Here is a 20,189-nt window from a genome sequence, read left to right as displayed (position 1 = left end):
TTCCACATAGGATCATTCCATCTGGGCCCAACAGGATTCCTTATGCTTCATTTATACATTTGCCGTTCACTATACTGGAATGCCCTTTCAACCAAATTCTACTCTAAAACTCAATTCAGGAAACTTGAATGTGGGTTTTAGGGAAGCCAGGGTGTCTTTAAGGCTGCTGAGATTATAGACAAATGTGTTTGCATTTTGGAGGACAATGGATTTATGTTTAAATCAGTTTTACTAGAAGCACTGTGACCCAGAAAATAATTAAGGACAACTGATGTAATCTAAGATCTCTGATTCCTGGTTCTGTACTCTGTTCACTGCTCTTCCCAGCACCCCTGATTAGAAACCTTCTTCTTTCCAGATGCTTCAGTGCTTGCTGCTACCACAGCTGCTCCACTGATTGCCCTATATCCAGCTGGAACCTAATCTGGACACAGCGTAATTCTTGGCTTCCTCGGCCCCTACATTCAGCCACCATTTCCCAGACAAACCTGAGAAGCAGCTTGCTGTGGTATTCTGGTAGCTCATGCTGTAGTTCAAATGTTTGTTTACCCCTAAAATTCATGCGCTGAAATTCTAACCCTCAAGACAATGGTAATAGGAGGTGGGGGCTTTGGGAGGTGAATGGATGGCACTAGTGCCCTTATAAAAGAGGCCCTTGAGAGATTCCTTGCCCCTTTCACCATGTGAGAACAAAGTGAAAGACAGCTGTCTATGAACTAGGAAGCCAGCCTTCACCAGACAACGGATTCTGCTAGCACCTTGATAGTGGACTTCCCAGCCTGCAGAACTATGACTAGTAAGTTTCTGCTGTTATTTGACACCTGATTTATGGTATTTTGTCACAGCAGCCCAAATGAACCAAGAAACTCAGCCTTGGTTGAGGTGAATTTTTGCCTAATGTCTTTTCACCTTTCTTGAACAATCATGTGTGTGGTCTATGATTGAAAGTCCTCATTTCCTGGCTTCGTTGCAGTTGGCCCACTGCATGCTGCAAATCTGTCTCCATGGAACTTCCGGTTTTCCACCACTAGGTACTGTCTTCCATTTTGCAAACAACTGCTACTTTATCCCAGACTCCAATAATAATGATGATGACACCAATAACAGTAATAGCAAACATGCAGTGCTTATAATATGTTTGGCAATATACTTAATGTTTCCTAGGTGTTGCCTTATTTCTCCTGACCACTACCTTACATGGTAGACATTTTTTTAAAATAAAGTAAAGAGATTTAATTGACTCACAGTTCTGCATGGCTGGGGAGGCCTCAGGAAACTTACAATCATGGCAGAAGGGGAAGTAGGTATGTCTTACATGGCAGCAGGAGAGAGAGGAGAAAGCAAAAGGGGAAGAGCCCCTTATAAAACCATCAGATCTCTTGAGAACTCAGTCATTATCACAAGAACAGCATGGGGGAAACTGCCCCCATGATCCAATCACCTCCCTCCTTCAACACTTGGAGATTACGGGTCCCCCACTCCATACGTGAGGATTACAATTTGGGATGAGATTTGAGTGGGGACACAAAGCCAAACCATATCAGTTGTACAAAGAGGTGGCAAAATAACAATTACCTGTAAAGTGCAATACAGAAACAAAAGGCTACTTTGTGATGTTAGAGTATTAAAAACATAATCCTCACATAAGTATATCAAAGGTTTATGTAACTCATTTATGAGAAAACAAGCAGGGTAAAACTAGCTCAAAGGAGGATACAGTGGACTGAATTATACATGTACATTTTTTCTGTAAGTTCAAGAAAAGGTATTAATCTAACTGCAATCTTATTCCAACAGACTTCCTTTTCTTGAAAATGGAAGAATGTTTTTCATTTTTTAACAGAACCTTTCATTTGATGGTAGCTATCCTACATTAAGCAACCACTATGTGACAAATATTTTGCTAGGCTGCACATATAAAATATGTAATCCCTACAAACATATGATGTGGGCATTTTATTCCCCATGTTCTAGAGGGAGGAACTGAGAAACAAGCTAAATGACTTGACTAAGTTCACACTGACAGCAAAGTGTGATGAAATCTCAGAATCTGTGTTCCCAGTACCAGAGTTAAATAGGTTGGTCTTTCCCTAAATCCCTGCCTCACTCTCCTATCAAAACCTATGACCTTGGTGGACAGGCCTAGTCCAGCGCCTGACTCTGTCTTATTGAATTGTTTCTGGATATTATTTTTATGAACACCGTGTGTCCTGAAGCACTGCACATGCTTATAGATTGTAAGTGTGTGTTCTTCAGTTCCTTTGCTAATTCATTCATTCATCAATTCATTCACTTGTTTGGCCTGTATTTACTGGGTGCTCATTCTATGTCCAGCATTGTGCAAGAACTAGGGAATTGAGACTGAAAACGCATAGCTTGGAGATAGACATGGAAACAAACACAATAGCAGACCCACAGGTGTAATGGAGGTACAGAGCCTACTTCTGTGAGTCAGGGTCCTGCAGATAGGAGCTAGTGCTTGAGTTGAGACATAAAGCATGACCCGGAGAAGCATGGCATTGCAATCAGAGTTAAAATTATTTGGTAGGAGCATATTGCATATTCAAGGGAGCCACAGCAGGTTCAGCTGGTGCTGCAGATGGAGGAGGAGATGAGAGAGCTGGCAAAGGGATCAGGAATAAGATCATCAGACACCCTATATATCCTGCTGAAGAGGGTATGTTTTATCCTGAGGTATAAGAAAAAGCTTTAATGAAGCATGTCAATCCTCTGCCATGTAGAATTTACATTACTAGGTGGCAGAAACCACCTCTTCTACTTTTCAAGGGTGCTATCCCTTAAGATGCCAAGTTAATATTACTTATGTAGTGGAGTTCCAGTAATGCTTGTTGAGTGGGAATGTATAATCTCCTAGTATGCATTTGTTTAGCAAATGCTCAGAGAGTTAACACAATAACATACTCTATCATGTTTCAAATGTTCTTTAACTCTTCCCCTTTATCTAGCCAGCCCCAAACACTGAAAGGCAGTGAGCTGGAAAGATGTGTCTGAAAAGCTTACTGATTCCCACCAGTGTGTGGAGTTATCAGAAATTACCGCACATGCAACAACCTCTGCTCAGGAAGTTCACCTCCTGTGATGAATTTGATCTTCTCCCCATAAATTCAATCTGCTGACTTGCTTCTTTTCATTTTTTTTTCTGACTCTAGTTTTGGAACTTCTTTACAAAGTGACAATTACTTTAAAAGAAAAAAAGAAGCAGGGGAAATCTGGGGACCAAGTTCCTTATTTCATGTTTCCTAATGAAACCTGATACTTGCAAAGTTTTGTCAGTTATGCACTCATCTGAAGAAACACGTGCATTTTCTCTTTTGCACGTTTTAGGTTGTCTCAGAATTCCCTCAGTGCCAGTCCTCCAGCAGGCTGAGGCATTGCTTCTGGTTACCCCATTCCATCTTCTCTGCAGGTACCAACACCCTGCCAAAGGTAGCTTATGATATCCTGACTCAGGAGGCAAAAGAGGATGAGCACAATGTTGACAGTAGTTTCTGATTCATTCCCCCCTCCCTTCCTGTTACCCCTAACTGTGGAGATTAAAAATGAGAGATTTGCTTCTTTGGAGTGAATGAATATAAAATGCCTTCTTATTTTCAGTGTGGTCCCTCATCTTGGAGCTCATTATTCCTTTAAACATGCCTAAATGTGGCTTGGTCATTTCACCTTCTTATGCAACTTAAGTATAAGTGATAAGGTGCCTTGGCGGCTCTTGAGTGTTTGAACCCAAGCTTTCATGTCACTTCTGCCTCTTTTTGAACTTCTAGGAGATAAAAGAAAACCAGCTGTTTTCTTGTTAAAGATCAAGGTAATCAGGATGGCCATTCAGGACACAACCATGATCACTGCAGGGAAAAGGAGGTCGTGTGATGTTTTTCTATTAGGCACAGTGTGTCAGAGTTATGTAGCTGTCAGAAAAGGTATTTTGTTTCATGCCTATTTGTGATTTCTTTGTTGTTGTTGTTGTTGTTGCCAGTTTAAAATTCCCGACATCATCTTCAGTAAACTGAATGAGGCTATTCTTAGTGGTGCCTTCCAATGGCAAGAGAATAGTATTTCAGATGCTTACTAGGTTTCTGAACTATTCTTCATGAGCATTTGCCTTATTCTTTATCCTTACAGTCATGCTGTGGGGTAGACGATACTATTCCTATTTTACAGATGAGAAAACTGAGAGACAAGAAGTGTAAGTAACTTGTTGATATGGTTTTGGTGTCCCCACCCAAATCTCATCTCGAACTGTAGCTCCCACAATCCCCATGAGTTGTGGGAGGGACCCAGTGGGAGGTAATTGAATCATGGGGGCAAGTCTTCCCATGCTGTTCTCGTGATAGTGAATAAGTCTCATGAAATCTGATGGTTTTATAAATGGGATTTTCCCTGCACAAGTTTTCTCTTGCCTGCCACCATGTAGACATGCCTTTCACTTTCTGCCATGATTGTGAGGCCTCCTCAGCCATGTGGAACTGTGAGTCCATTAAACCTCTTTTTCTTTATAAATTACCCAGTCTCAGGTATGTCTTTATCAGCAGCACGAAAACAGACCAATAGATTTGCCCAGGTTATATTGCTTATCAGTGTTAGTGGAACTAAGATTTAAACTCAAGCAGTCACTGCCAGGACTAGGATAAGGTAAGAGAGGTGCTCAGGGTACAAAATTTAAGGGAGAATTTCCTCTTAATCTTGTGCAAGTATAGAATTCTCACCCGAGAATGAATGTTTCCTTAAATTGCACTCTCATCCTGGGCTTGCAAGCAACCTAGATTTGTAGCCTAGGTACTTAATCCTTATACATCCTGCCTCCTTGATCCTCACCCTCATGGATCAGAGTCAGCCTTTAGTTGCATTGAACAGCCTGAGAGAGGGTGTGCAGGCATGGAAGAGACCAGCAGAGACACGAGTCCAAAGCAGGTGTCTTTCCTTGCTCTTAGCTGGGTATTCTCTCTTTTTTTTTTTTTTTTTAAATTGTAGGTAATATTTATTGGGTTTTTATAATGTGCCAAGCACTGTGCTGGATTATTTCCTTTATTTTTTTTTTTATTTTTTTTTATTATTATACTTTAGGTTTTAGGGTACAAGTGCACAATGTGCAGGTTTGTTACATATGTATCCCTGTGCCATGTTGGTTTGCTGCACCCATTAACTCGTCATTTAGCATTAGGTATATCTCCTAATGCTGTCCCTCCCCTCTCCCCCCAACCCACAACAGTCCCTAGAGTGTGATGTTCCCCTTCCTGTGTCCATGAGCTCTCATTGTTCAATTCCCACCTATGAGTGAGAACATGCGGTGTTTGGTTTTTTGTCCTTGTGATAGTTTACTGAGAACGATGTTTTCCAGTTTCATCCATGTCCCTACAAAGGACATGAACTCATTATTTTTTATGGCTGCATAGTATTCCACGGTATATATGTGCCGCATTTTCTTAATCCAGTCTATCGTTGTTGGACATTTGGGTTGGTTCCAACTCTTTGCTATTGTGAATAGTGCCGCAATAAACATACGTGTGCATGTGTCTTTATAGCAGCATGATTTATAGTCCTTAGGGTATATACCCAGTAATGGGATGGCTGATGTGAAGGATCTCTTCAAGGAGAACTACAAACCACTGCTCAATGAAATAAAAGAGGATACAAACAAATGGAAGAACATTCCATGCTCATGGGTTGGAAGAATCAATATCGTGAAAATGGCCATACTGCCCAAGGTAATTTATAGATTCAATGCCATCCCCATCAAGTTATCAATGACTTTCTTCACAGAATTGGAAAAAACTACTTTAAAGTTCGTATGGAACAAAAAAGGGCCTGCATCGCCAAGTCAATCCTAAGCCAAAAGAACAAAGCTGGAGGCATCACGCTACCTGACTTCAAACTATACCACAAGGCTACAGTAACCAAAACAGCATGGTACTGGTACCACAACAGAGACATAGATCAATGGAACAGAACAGAGCCCTCAGAAATAATGCCACATATCTACAACTATCTGATCTTTGACAAATCTGACAAAAACAAGCAATGGAGAAAGGATTCCCTATTTACTAAATGGTGCTGGGAAAGCTGGCTAGCCGTATGTAGAAAGCTGAAACTGGATCCCTTCCTTACACCTTATACAAAAATTAATTCAAGATGGATTAAAGACTTAAATGTTAGACCTAAAACCATTAAAATCCTACAAGAAAACCTAGGCAATACCATTCAGGACACAGGCGTCGGCAAGGACTTCATGTCTAAAACACCAAAAGCAATGGCAACAAAAGCCAAAATTGACAAATGGGATCTAATTAAATTAAAGAGCTTCTGCACAGCAAAAGAAACTACCATCAGAGTGAACAGGCAACCTAAAGAATGGGAGAAAATTTTTGCAATCTACTCATCTGACAAAGGGCTAATATCCAGAATCTGCAATGAACTCAAACAAATTTAAAAGAAAAAAACAAACAAGCCCATCAAAAAGTGGGCAAATGACATGAACAGACACTTCTCAAAAGAAGACATTTATGCAGCCAAAAAACACATGAAAAAATGCTCATCATCACTGGCCATCAGAGAAATGCAAATCAAAACCACAATGAGATACCATCTCACACCAGTTAGAATGGCCATCATTAAAAAGTCAGGAAACAGCAGGTGCTGGAGAGGATGTGGAGAAATAGGAACACTTTTACACTGTTGGTGGGACTGTAAACTAGTTCAACCATTGTGGAAGTCAGTGTGGCGATTCCTCAGGGATCTAGAACTAGAAATACCATTAGCTGGATATTCTCATGTGCCCTCCCTCTTCCTTCCGCTATGTTTCCATCCTTCTCCAGTACAGAAAGGAAAAATAATACTCTTCACTTGAGAAGTAAATGTCTGTATCCTATAGAGAAATATTAGAATAGCATCTCAGAGCATTGTGCATACTCAGGCCTAGCTACTCCAAAGAGCCTTATTTCTTATCATCAAGTCCAGACACACCCTGAGGTTCGTGGTGGAATGGAGGATCATGCAGGGTACATATCGATAAGGAGTCTCAGGGCTTAGAACGGGGCCTTGTGACGAGGAGTCAAACTGCCACAGAGAAAAGAAAAGGTGGAGGACAGTTCAGGATCCCAGGACATCAGTGAAGACATCTATCCCTGCAAATACCCTGTACTCTCAAAAATCTTTTAATGTGCTGGGTAGGTTTTGAATGGGAATAAACTTTTCCAGTTAGCTGACAAATGACAAAATAGTCACTATATAATTAAGATAAAGGGGTCCTTCCACTCAGTCCTGTACAGCCTGAGCTTTAGGAGGCCACTGGGATTGTGGACTGATAATGCTGGAACTATCTCTGGTACCCTTCAGTAATGGATCAACTCTCCCCTTGACTCAGTGGACCATGGAAGAAACACCCATATGCTGTTATGGACATGTGTGGAGAGCCAGCAGGAGCTACGGCCATGGGTGGCATGAAGGGGAGTAAGTGTTGGTATCTGGTAGCATCTCTGAACTTCTCAGCATCACAATGGAAAATTCCTGGTAGTCCTTCTGGACAAACTTTTGACACTGAAATCTGGGCAGACTGGTTGATGATGGCTTCTGCTCCCTTACGGGCATCATGCCAACAGAACCATGTGGGGAGGACCATACCAAATGGGCAAGCCCAATAGTGCTCAGAAGGGCCCCTGGGCTGTGAGGGAGCATCACTTGCCTCTTTGATCAGGTTCATAAATCTGGGTCCGAGGCGCCATGGCTTATGTCTATGGCACTGCAGGGAGCTGACAGTCAGCTGGGATGCCCGGTGTGAGGCAATGGCCACCATGTACACAGCATCGTACATCAGAGCCGCTTCAGTCTGTGGAGGAAAACACATACCGCATCTTCAATTCCACTTTTGCTTACCTTCCTTTACCTGCATAATCACTGTCCCTGCTTCCATAGCTCTTATCTATCTGATTTCAAAGGCCATTCATTCTTCAGCTAGGTAGTTTTCACTAGTAGCTATTTTTCTCCAAAATAATACCTCACACTTTGGAGTAAATTGAAGTCATAACTCTGCTTCGTTTCAAGTTCTTTAAAAAAAATAAAGCAGCCCAGATCAGCCACAAAAGACTTGATTCAAGGAACAAATATTTTGCGAAGTGTCCTCCATGTTAAGCACAGTGTTAAGATCAACTAACTTGAGCTAGAAGCTACTAAAGCTCAAAGTTGCAATATCAGATTTGTTTCTCAGATTTGCCTATATCTATTTATCTATCTACTTACTGGTTTACATTTGGTAGAAAGAAACTGCTACAATCACTAACAGGTGAATTCCAGATAAGGATACTGGTGTTGGTCACTTTCATTTAGCAGAGTTAAGAAGGTCATAGCCATGGAATGAAACTCAACGGCAAGTTTTGGGAGACCCTCTGAAGAACAGACAAGTGCAACTTGCTCAGAACATGCCTCCTCTTGCCAGCATGTGCTTTCTTGAGAGAGACTGAAACAACTCAGTCATTCCTTCTAGGGGGCTGGGCATCTCGTTCTTCCCTTCCTCATGAAATTCCTCTCACTTGCACAATTTTACATAATACAGCATTTTATAAAATATGTTTCCCTGTGGTTTCCTTTAGGGATAAAATCTTATAATACCCTTGCATTTCACTTGAGGGTTTCATTGCAACTTCAAATACATTAGCTCATTTGAAGTTCTCAACAAGTCTTCAAAATAAGCAGAAGAGATAAAGCTATTTATTATGTGAGAAAACTCACTTCGAGGTAGGATATTTGTGGAGGGGCACACACGTGCACACGCACACACATGCACAGCCACACACACACACACCACATACACAATCATAGTGAGAAATCCCAGAGATGTCATTACTTCTGCTTATTATTTCTGGAGAGTAATAGGGATTATATACATAGCTAATCATTTTCAGAGTTAAACCTAGAATCTAGGTCATAGAATGAAAATTATCATATGGTTTTCCAAAATTGGTTGATTCATCCAACATATACTATGCATTGATTGCTCACGTCTTGGTGGAGGTAGAAAGTGAGGACAGGGGTTACTATATCTCACAATTTTAACAGTCTTTAAGGCCACGGAATACCTCTACTTTGAATCCTTAATATTCTGTACAATCTTTATCACTGTATTTTCCATCTATTCATGGTCATGGATCTTTATGTCTGTATCTTATTAAGAATATTGGTTTTTTGAAGGCAGAAACTGCTCAAATTTAAGTTAGCTTTTGTGGCTAACATGGTTCCTGACACAGAAAAGTTGTTTAAACATGTTCACTGAAGAAGTTAATACTACTCAGTTCCTTAAAATGACATTTATTTTTGTGAGAACTGTATAATTGCAAGGTTTTAAGATACAGTTTTAAGAAAAAACATTTCATTCATGCTTATGTAATTGACATACTGACGTTAGATTGGTGGTGGTAGTAATTTATAACGCTTAAAAATGTTTTGGTCATTTCAGTTCAGGACTTACACTATCCACTTTGTAGATGAGGAAACTAAGGCTCACGGAAATTGACCGGTATAAGGCTACTCTGTAATCAATTTCATTGCCAGGGTTTGAGCCTGCACCTGCCTGATTCTAGCACCCATGATCTTTACCACTTTGCTCTACTAATTCTGTTTAATTGGAGGAAAGTAAGCTACTGGCAGATTGAGACTTTTGGAAATGCAATCAATAGCAATAGTTGACATTTACTGAGCACTTACGATATGTCGCATGCTGTTCTAAACCCCTTGCAAACATTAAATTTTCACTATAACCTTTATTCTTTTACAGATAAAGAAATAAAGATATTAAATGGGATCCCCAAACTCATGGGGGACAGGCAATATTCAAACCCACAAAGTTGGTGTTAGAGTATATCCCCCTAACCATAAAGTTGTGCTGCTTCTAAACCAAGTTATTGGTCTGATGATTTAATAGTCACAATAATAGTTCAATAAAGGTTAATATTCACTGATAATTTACTATGTGCCAGGCACTATAAGCATTTTACATATGTCATCTTTTTTAATTACTGAAATTAAACTTTTGAAATAGGTATACAGACAGGGAAATCGAGGCTTGTAGAGGTAGAATAACTTGCCTAAAATTTTGTAGCCATTAAGGGAAGGAGTGAGAATTCTAATTCGGGATGCAAACTCAGATTTCACCTCACAACCATAGCCACATGCTACAGTGACTTGGACTTTTTCTTATCAATAGGACATACTTTTTTGAAAATTTGTATGTGTTTTCATTAATTCACTGAATGACCAATTTGATAGAGAAGTATAAGGACTGGAATTCTAATAATCTGACTTTTCCATAAACTTAGTTTAGAAAGGATGGGCATTCTTTCTCAAGGCGGGCTCCATATTGGGAATGGCAATAAAATGATTCAAAATTATAGGTCTAATCTGTGCCTTTCAACCCAAAGAAGAAAACTATTTGTTCGAAAAAATATGCTACCCCTTGAAATACAATGTTTTCTTAGATGGAGAAAATGTTTACATTAACTATATTATAGCACTAATAAACTACCGCTGATTTTCCTCCCCCTTTCAGTTTTGTGCTCGAGGCCTGCTTGCTGAATGACTGTCGTCATTTTAGGTAATAGGTAATGGAATAGAAACTGGCCTGTGTTCAAATTTTCTTCTTCCGAATGTGTTTATGTTCACATTTTATATATATCTAAAGCCTGGATGAAATTACATTGCTCAATGACCCTAAGAAAATCTTTTTACCACAATCTGAACCATGAAATAAGCACATCGAAAGCATACTTCTCCCCAGTACACAATGCTTTGGTTATTAAAATTTGCAGTAAAGTATTAACTCACTAGGCTTAGGGTACTCAGACCTTGCACATTCCAAAGAGAGGACTGGCTCTTGAGAGATAACCTTTAACTCCTTGGAATATCCCAATAAGACTGTCATTGTATTCTTTGGGTCCTGGGCAAGGTCAGATAGTTTATGCTAAAAATATGATTTATGATGAATGCCTATTTTTGCTGGCCTAGGGCTCTGGGCCATGCTGTATCAATTTGGTCTCTCGAAAGGCTGGATACTAATTAACTAAGGCCAGCTATATGGGAGCTCCATGCCTATGTGACCGATCATCCCAATAAAAAACCTGGACCCCAAGGCTTGGGTGAGCTTCCCTGGTTGGCTTACTTTCTATTTGTTGTCACAGATCATTGCTGAGGATTAAGCGCTGTTCATGCAACTCTGTTGGGAGAGGATACTTGGAAGTTCATGCTTTTTCTGTGTGGACTCTCTGTCACTTTTTCCTTCGCTGATTTTACTCTGTCATCTTTTGCTATAAACCTGTCATTGTGAGTATAACAGCTTTTCTGAGTTCTGTGAGTCCTGCTAGCAAGTCATCAGATCTGAAGATGGTTTTGAGGACTCCCAGCATAAGCCAGTGAGATGCCACCTCATCTTAGAGACAAGGACTAACAATACTATACGGCCTTAGAAAGCCCCCATACTTAGCTGCCTGCATGATATATAATTGTTGGAAAAAGCTGGAGGAGATTGGGGTGCTGGAGGAGATTGAGGTGCTGAAGAGAGACCTAATATTCAGAGATCAAATGGGCTGATCATACAGGGTCACATAGGTCCCAGATAAGGGTCCATCTTGGGCTATATGTGCAAGCTAAGGAATGCGTTTCTTGGAAATATGTGGATTCTGCCATGATATTTCAGAATATCTCTTGTTCTTTCTTTCTATCTTTTTTTTTGGAAGGAGTCTTGTTCTTATTGCCCAGGCTAGAGTGCAGTGGCACGATCTTGGCTCCTGTAAACTCTGCCTCCCTGGTTCAAGTGATTCCCTGCTTCAGCCTCCTCAGTAGCTGGGATTACAAGTGCCCGCCACCACGCCCGGCTAATTTTTGTATTTTTAGTACAGACAAAGTTTCACCATGTTGGCCAGGCTGGTCTCGAACTCCTGACCTCGTGATCTGCCCGGCTCGGCCTCCCAAAGTGTTGGGATTACAGGCGTCAGCCACCGTGCCCGGCATCTTGTTCTTTTATTGACTACAAATGGGCAAAACAACAGGTATCATCAAGTAAATTCAATTCTATGTACTAGAGGCTTCGCATATGTGATCTAAATTAATCTGTAGAGTAATACTGTAAGGCGTTATTGTACAGATTTACAGATGGGCAAAAAAACTGAGAGAGGTTAAATGACTCGCTCAGGTCACTTAGTTAGGAGACATAGCCAGGACTTAACCCTAGGCTTTCATTATCTGGGAAGATTTTGCTTTTTGTACTGAATCCAGCTGCCTATTTTCTTTCATCGCTGGAGTAGCAGTGGATGTACAAGGTGGGAACTCTAGGACGTCTTCTCTATGGGTCACGATTAAGGGAAATGTTTACAGGCAAGAGAGCAGGACAAGGCTACTGACTTAACTTTATGTTGTGAGTGGATATGAAGAACTGGAAAGGCAGATGTCAGATCAATGTTTGGTTGTTCCCCTGACTCCTGTGCAGTGTTGACTCATACACAATTTTGATCCACTGAGAAGAACCCATTTGAGAACGAACCATTCTGTACTATCCCAGTCTATCCAAAAGCTGAAAGGTCGAATCAGCCGAATTGCTGAGAAAAATGTAAACATTATAAAAGAGAACAAAATAGATTTTATAAAAATCACTCCAAACTTCTGTTAATTCTGTCAATTACCACTTCAGTTGATAAAACACTCTTTCTTTTTCTCAAGATATTTTTTAATAACGAGTTTTACTGTTTTTAAACTCGGTTGACTCAGTAACAATTTTCTTAGTAACTTAATTTTAACCTAATTTTTAAACTAAATTTTTTCTTTAATTAATTCTATTGTTCTTAATTCTGGTGTCAAGATTTTTTGGATATAGGCATGACTGACTTCTCTATTTTCAGATTTGAATGTTTTGATATAATCATATTTTTGAGGATTTTTAGTATATGAAATTCTAGGAAATGCTTAATAGTTAAAAATATTAGAGAGGGCCGGGCGCGGTGGCTCACACTTGTAATCCCAGCACTTTGGGAGGCTGAGGCGGGCGGATCACGAGGTCAGGAGATCGAGACCATGGTGAAACCCCGTCTCTACTAAAAATACAAAAAATTAGCTGAGCGTGGTGGCGGGCGCTTGTAGTCCCAGCTACTCGGAGAGGCTGAGGCAGGAGAATGGCATGAACCTGGGAGGCAGAGCTTGCAGTGAGCCGAGATTGCGCCACTGCACTCCAGCCTGGGTGACAGAGCGAGACTCTGTCTCAAAAAAAAAAAAAAAAAAAAATTAGAGAGAAAAATAGACAATTGAATGGGAAATCAAAATACATGCATTTTCCTTATGCTTTTTTCTAATTCTTTTTTTCATCCAAGTATGTATGCACCACATACCAATATGACTATAAACAGCTACAGGGAAATTCACCTTGAAGAATAGAGGAATGAAGCATATGATTTCAGAGAATACAATTCTATTATAGTAATAGCATTATTTAAACATTAAGAGTGGCCAGTCTGTGACTAATTTTAAAAAAACACTATTATTTTAAAGTAATCTCTATTTTACTAATCACGCACATTCACACATATCTTGTTTATAGGAACTCTCTGCACTTTTATGGGACTACTTCAGGGCTGCCTAAATATTTTTCATTTAACATCTTCAGTTTTAGTAGAAGCTTAATTCTTATTTATTTAGCACATTAATTTCTTCATTAAATGCATATTTATTGAAGGTGTACTTCGCGCTGGGCCTTTTCTAGTGCTGGGGAGAAAGCAAAACACAAAAGCACAAAGCCTCTTTTTCATAAAAGACACTTTTAGGAAGTGTCTATTCTTGTAGGGAAGATACTGAAAAAACAAATCAAAATATAACACGTCAGGTCATAAGGGCTATGAAGAAAACAAAAACAGGTAAGAGGAAAGAGAGAAAAACCAGGGAGGGGGCTACCGTACTAGATGGCGATTCATGGAGGCTCTGTCTGGTGAAGTGACATTTTGCAGCCTGGGTAGGTGAGACTTCAAGGCAGGGGGACAACAAGTGCTTGATGTGCAGGAATAAATGAAGGGCAGGGTCTGCAATGTGGACCCAATGAAGCTGAAACCAAAAGACTTTTTATCTTTCAGGTAGAGAAGAAAGAGTTTAAATAGAGGCGAATTGACAGCAAAGATTTGTTAGCTTTGGGCCTGGGCTTGGGGTCATAAGTTTGCTCTCTTGGCTCAGCTATTGGTCAAACGGAGGTCCTTTCATGCCCTTCAATGCCCTTCACCTCCCATGACACTGTTTCCACATTCCCAAAGTAGCCACATCCAGGAGAAACAAAAAGAAAACAGTCAAGTGCAAAGCAGACTCTTTGGATAAAAAAAGGTAAATGTTACGCTTCACATAATTTCAAAGTTATTATCTGCATGACTGTTGGATACAACTGCTACTGAGGCCTGCATCCTATTGCTTTTTAAAAAATTAGTATTGACATGACCTGATACATTGAATAGTTGCTCTACCCACTTTTACAGCACCTTAGTGAGCTACCCTCTTCTGCTCTGGTAAATCCCCACTTTCCTTTTTATAGTTTATTATAATAATAACTGTAAGAACACAGTCTAGAAACCCCTCTCTTAGTTGGGATGACAGTAAAAATCTTCAGGCAGACCAGGGCCTCTTCCATCCACTGGGACTCAACCTTGTCACACTTCCTGCCCATGGGATTACCGTTAGCCCAGGACACCAGCTGCTGCCCTGGGATAGCAGCATCACCTCATGCTCGGCCTGATTCCACATGAATTGCATAGGTCTGTCTCCTTTGTTCAACGATCTTCCTCATCTCAGTCAATATGTACAAACTGTTTTGTCAGCTCAGTATAATTGAACACACAGACTTTTTTTCTTTGTAAATTAAGCCATACTTGTGATGAATATTTAATGTTTGGCGTAAGTCCACAGTCTGTGTTAACATAGCTTCAAACTGTAACTCTTTTAATGGTATATACCAAACACAGGTAAAAATGATTTGAGATCTCATCCTGTGATTGAAACTTCATTGGAAAAGTGGGCAGAGGATTTTGAACCATATTTGAACTCACTGAAATTATAAACCCAAGAGGAAGAAGAGAAAAACCTATCTATTAGCATGCTTCTCCCTCTGTCTCTGGTGTTCCCGCTCCCTTTCAGAAGTCTAATATTTCCCTGGATATTCTCTACTTGCTCCTATTCAAAGAAATGTTTCAAATCATCGCAGGGCTCGTTTGTACCAAGATGCTTTTCATCATTATCTCTCAGTTCACTTTGAATATTTTAAAAGTTATTTCAGGTTTGAAAAACAGGGAGCCTGAACATAGAGTCCTCCAGAACCACTTAATTCATTCATTTATTTCTTCGTTTTCATTTGTTCCTCATAAGAAAAAGGGGAAAAAAATCCCAAGTTCTCTGTGAGATGTTGGGTAAATTGCATCTTAAAAGCGAGAGTGCGTCTCCCGATGATAGGAATGGATAATAAAATACTATGCCATTGTAAAATGCTATTACCTGCCTGCATTCCACAATATCTTTCCCCTTAGATGGCTCCCACATAGGAAGCATTTTAAAAAAATTATTTCCTGCTATTTTCTTCAGCACTCAGGGAGCTTCATTAGAGAAATAAAGTGAAGGTAGGCGCATTTGACAAGAGACAAATGATGTTAGGGAGAAGCTCTCTGATGAGGCAGTTCGCAATTTATCTGTTCAGCAGAGTATCTCTGACTAGTCAGGAGGCAGGTCTGGCATCTGCTTCAAGAGCGACATATGGCTAATGTTAAACACTGTCAGTTCTGCAGAGGTGAACCTATACGCATCCAGGACAGGAAGAGCTGAATACACCGACTGTTTGTAAATCCGACATTTTTCCACACTGGCTTTGCTTGCTGAAATGTGGCAGAAGTGAGGAACACAAACCGGTTCTGCAAAACCCACAGGTAGGTTGTTCCTCCTCTTCCCCCACCAGCCGCCTTCCCCACAGCCACATTCCTAGAATAAAGCACTCTTCACTTGTCCTTGCACTGCTTTGGCTGATAACGGTGACTACTCTTGTCAAGTTTTTTATCTGGGGCAAGTACATCCAGGAAGCTAAAAGTAGCAGTTTTTGCTAGTAGCCAGTCACAGCCTTTCAAATTACCTAAAAAGCAAACTCTTTCTTCTCTCCTGCAAGTCAAGGCACCCACTGTAACACTTTTCTCTAACATTTTAAAGACACTTGAGATCTTAACCTAACCGCAAAGGAATTCAAATATTCTCGCAAATGATTTTATTTGAAAATGACTTACTGTCATCATGCCATCCAAAAGGCCCGTCTCGGGCCTGGGTGGGGCCTGCAGTCTCTCCATGGACCACTTCTCAATGATGGATGACACGTGAGGGTTGTCAATGTTAAGCAGCCGAAACCCGGTCATGTTTACGCCGCTGTACCTATAGAGTTCCAGATCCAAAGCAAATAAGTCCTGCATAGTATCAAAAAGGATAGCAGTGGAAAAGAATTAGAATTTTCATTTTTTTATGCAAAAGAATATTAATGATTGTAGCAGCAACTAATACAATGATACCTCTTATCTGTGGTTTTGTTGTTCATGGTTTCAGTTACCTGTGGTCAACCACAGTTGGAACATGTTAAATGGAAAACTTCAGAAATAAGCAATTCATAATTTTAAAATTGCACACCACTCAGTAGCATGAGGAAATCTTGAGCTGTCCCATCCTGTCCTGCCTGGGCCATGAATTATTTGTCCAGAGTCTCCATACTACAGATGCTACCTGCTCATCAGTCACTTACTAGCTGTCTCAGTTATGAGGTCGAGTATTGTGGTATGGAAGTGCTTTGTTAAGTCACCCTTATACTTCATAATGGTCCCAGTCTGCAAGAGTATTGTGCCTAATTTATAAATTAATCTTTATCCTAGTATGTATATATAGGAAAAACATAATCTATATGGGGTTTGGCACCATACTAGATTTCAGGCATGTATTGGAGGTCTCAGAACATATACCCATTGGATAAAGGGGAGCTGCTATAGATTAAAACAAAATAACAGCCATACCACACTATTTCAATAAAAGAACATTTTTTCCATTGTTTTTCATTCACAGGCTGCCCTAAAAATTCTAGGGCAGTAATCAGTTTTCATTTTCATCTGTTTTATTTTTGCAATACTGTTAAGTCAAAAGGAGGAATTTGGCTGTTGATAATTAGTATGTACTTGGGCACAGGATATAACATCCTAAAAAGCTAAGAATTCTGTTCCCAGTTTATAGCCTTTGGGGTATTTTGAAGAATATTTATTTCCATTTGGTTCAATGCTTTTATTTTACAGATGAAGAAACTGAGGTTCTGAGTGGTGGGCAGTATCCACTCTTCTCCATCAAATCTTGCACCCCAGGCTGTTCCAGATCTTGCCACAAAGGTGAAATTTGAAAACCGCATATGCATTTGGCAGGAAAATCACTCCTGGCAGAAAAAAAATCATCTCCTGGCTTATTGAAAAGAACTCATATCTCATACAACGAGGGCATGAAGAATGTTCCCTGAACATAGGCTCAGAATGGGTACCAAAGGATGCTCTTCAGAGGACATGCTAGAGCACAAGGCTACATGGATGCAAGAATATAATAGGGGAAGCCATTCCCTTTCAGACAATGTTTCAGGAAAAAAAGTTGAACTCATCCTAGTGTTTTCTATTACAGATGAGGCTGAGTGTAAACCGGAAGTTTCTAAATTGATTCACATTTAAGACAGGGTTATGTAATAATTTCAACTTTTTTCTTATATGAAAAGACTAGATTAAAAAATATATCATTAAAATACATCACATTTCAGAAGAAACTCAACTTTCAAAATAACATTTAATAGGAAAAATACTTCCATAAAAGTTTCTTAACAATGTAACCGCTTTCTGAAAGTGCAATGCAAGACAGGACATTATCCGTGATGATTACAGGTACTGAAGAGCAGCAGCTTCAGAAACACTTTGCGACTTGCAAATTTGTGGAAGATGCATACAAATTTATTCTTTTCATGAACTCTCTCTTTGCCAAGATATATTTGGATGAGGCAGTAGAACTATAAGAGCACAGCTCTGTGCTCCTAGATCAGTATCAGAAAAGTGTACAATACTGCCTTTTAAAGAATTGTATATTTTTTTCCTTAACACTAAGTAACTTTTTATTTTCTTTAGCTTTTATTAATACTCATGGGCAAGAATGGTAAGAATATATAAGCCAACCAGAACAGAATGCAGATAAAATCAGAGGAAAAGGATGAAAGAAGCAAAGTTAAAGAAGACGACCCAGGAAAAAGTGAGTCCGTTAAGCACACTCAGTGGATAGAAAAACAGTTAACTCCAGTCTCAGGAGGTAAGACAGAAACTGCCAGAATACACATGAACCCTCTTAGAGATTCATAGTACATAGATTTAACATGCTAAAACGACATACATTAAACGTGCAAAATTAGGTTGTCCTACAATTTAGGGTTTCCATGCAACAAAGAATGTCGGAAGTCTAAAATCCAATTTGCTGCATCCCCTTGAGCATGCAGAATGAGTGTTAGGGGTGAAGAGGAATGAAAGTGCACATTTATTCATCCTCTATGGTCTCCCAGCCTTGTTAGGTTCCATTGTTCATATTCCTTCTCAAATTTCTCCCACACCAGCTCTTCCAGGGTGTGCACAGCTGGAGGAGGTAGAAAGTTCCGAGGCAGATGGCCATGTCACCTTGAGTAACCCTCAGGTGTTCTTCGTGATGGGAAGAACCATATTTGTAAGCAGAGTAAGACACTTTGCAGTTCCCAAGTTTTCCCTCAGCTGTTCTCAAAGATGACATGATCAAGAAGCAGGAAGAGGCAAATGGAAAGACTATGCAAACCTTAGTTCAGGAATTTCTACCCTGTACCCACTTCCACCCTATGGGAAGGCTATGCAAACCTTAGTTCAGGAATTTCTACCCTGTATCCACTTCCACCCTATTCTCAGTAGCAGTAATGATTTTGACAACTGTCCCAAAGCATTCATTTCATGATGTCCTCTGCACTCTCAAAGATAGTTGAGTCAGAAATAGAATTTACTACTTCGGGTCCTTATTCTAAATTCTTTGAATTCCCCTACTCACTAGCTTGTCAGCTGAATTTGCTAAAATGGTACTGTTACTGAGTCCCCCAGAATCCAGGTCAACTTTAGCTAATATACTCTTACAGATTAGAAAACGAGCTTGATTCTATTTTTCTTCTCATGTAACGAAGTGGAGTGTGTGGGTGTGTAGGTGGGGAGGTGGGGGCTCCATGATCAGATAGTCTCTCAAAATTTAAGATGTCCTGTGGTTTCTTTTGGATTTCTGAGGCTTAGGACCATGATTTTTCTTAATGAGGCAAAATGTTCAATGTGCAGAGCATTTGCAAAACTCCCCTTTTTGAAGATTTTTCAAACATCTGACAGGTAACCCCTGGCTAACCCAGCTATCTACTGGACACAGGCAGGAAACGCCACATCAAATCAATGAATGCTAGACACACTTGGATACACCTTCTAATGTATATAAAAATTGTAGATGATACTTTTTTATGAATAGTTTTTACTTTTTCTATTTTATGGAATTTTCATTTTAATCCCTTTCTGAATGCACATGCATTGATACTAGTTAAAAAAAAAAAAGAAAGAAAGAAAGAAAGAAAGAAAGAAAGAAAGAAAGAAAGAAAGAAAGAGAAAGACAGAGAAAGAAAGAAAAAGAAAGCCTGCTGCTCAGCATTGCTGGATTTAGAGGATTCTTAGGAAAGTAAGGCAAATCTCCATGACAATATCCTGCCTTTGACACTGGTGAGGCTGACTCTGAAATAACTGTGTGAAGACCTTTCCTACCATGTGGAATACATTTCTCCCAGATGCACTTACCAGGGTTGTGAAAAAGTAGTGATAGTACTCGGTCATCATGCCCATGAACAGAATCTGCAAAAGAGAAATAAGGGGAAAGAATCAGGAACAGAATTATAATAAGAATGGGATAATTTCTAGGGTGACTACAAATGCCTGGGAACATAGAACAGGAAGGTACTGTGGAAATCCACAAACTCAGCAGATCAGAAACCTGCGGCCAATGAGTGGCTGGTGTGGAGCAAGCCAGCTGACCTCCAGCCAACACTATTTCCATTACACACTGCTTGACCTATATCGAAGTAATGGGTCTGATGATCA

The 20,189-nt window shown here is 39.9% G+C and overlaps 1 protein-coding gene across 10 annotated transcripts in view; it reads right to left on the bottom strand.

Moving 5' to 3' along the window:
• The window catches only part of GRIK1 (glutamate ionotropic receptor kainate type subunit 1), a 430,746-nt gene that overhangs the window by 104,269 nt on the left and 306,288 nt on the right, over positions 1 to 20,189 (bottom strand). For all 10 annotated transcript variants that reach the window (XM_055279420.2, XM_055279424.2, XM_055279423.2 and 7 more), the window contains 3 exons: positions 19,890 to 19,943; positions 16,281 to 16,454; positions 7,694 to 7,837 (listed from right to left, as the gene is read on the bottom strand). In XM_055279420.2, coding sequence (XP_055135395.1) covers positions 7,694 to 7,837; positions 16,281 to 16,454; positions 19,890 to 19,943 — 372 coding nt within the window. The remainder of the gene's footprint in view (positions 1 to 7,693; positions 7,838 to 16,280; positions 16,455 to 19,889; positions 19,944 to 20,189) is intronic.

This window comes from Symphalangus syndactylus, chromosome 5, assembly GCF_028878055.3.
Source record: "Symphalangus syndactylus isolate Jambi chromosome 5, NHGRI_mSymSyn1-v2.1_pri, whole genome shotgun sequence".
NCBI classification, from domain to species: domain Eukaryota; kingdom Metazoa; phylum Chordata; class Mammalia; order Primates; family Hylobatidae; genus Symphalangus; species Symphalangus syndactylus.
The sequence above is the reverse complement of the archived record's forward strand: the minus strand, read 5'-3'. Positions and strand labels throughout refer to the sequence as shown.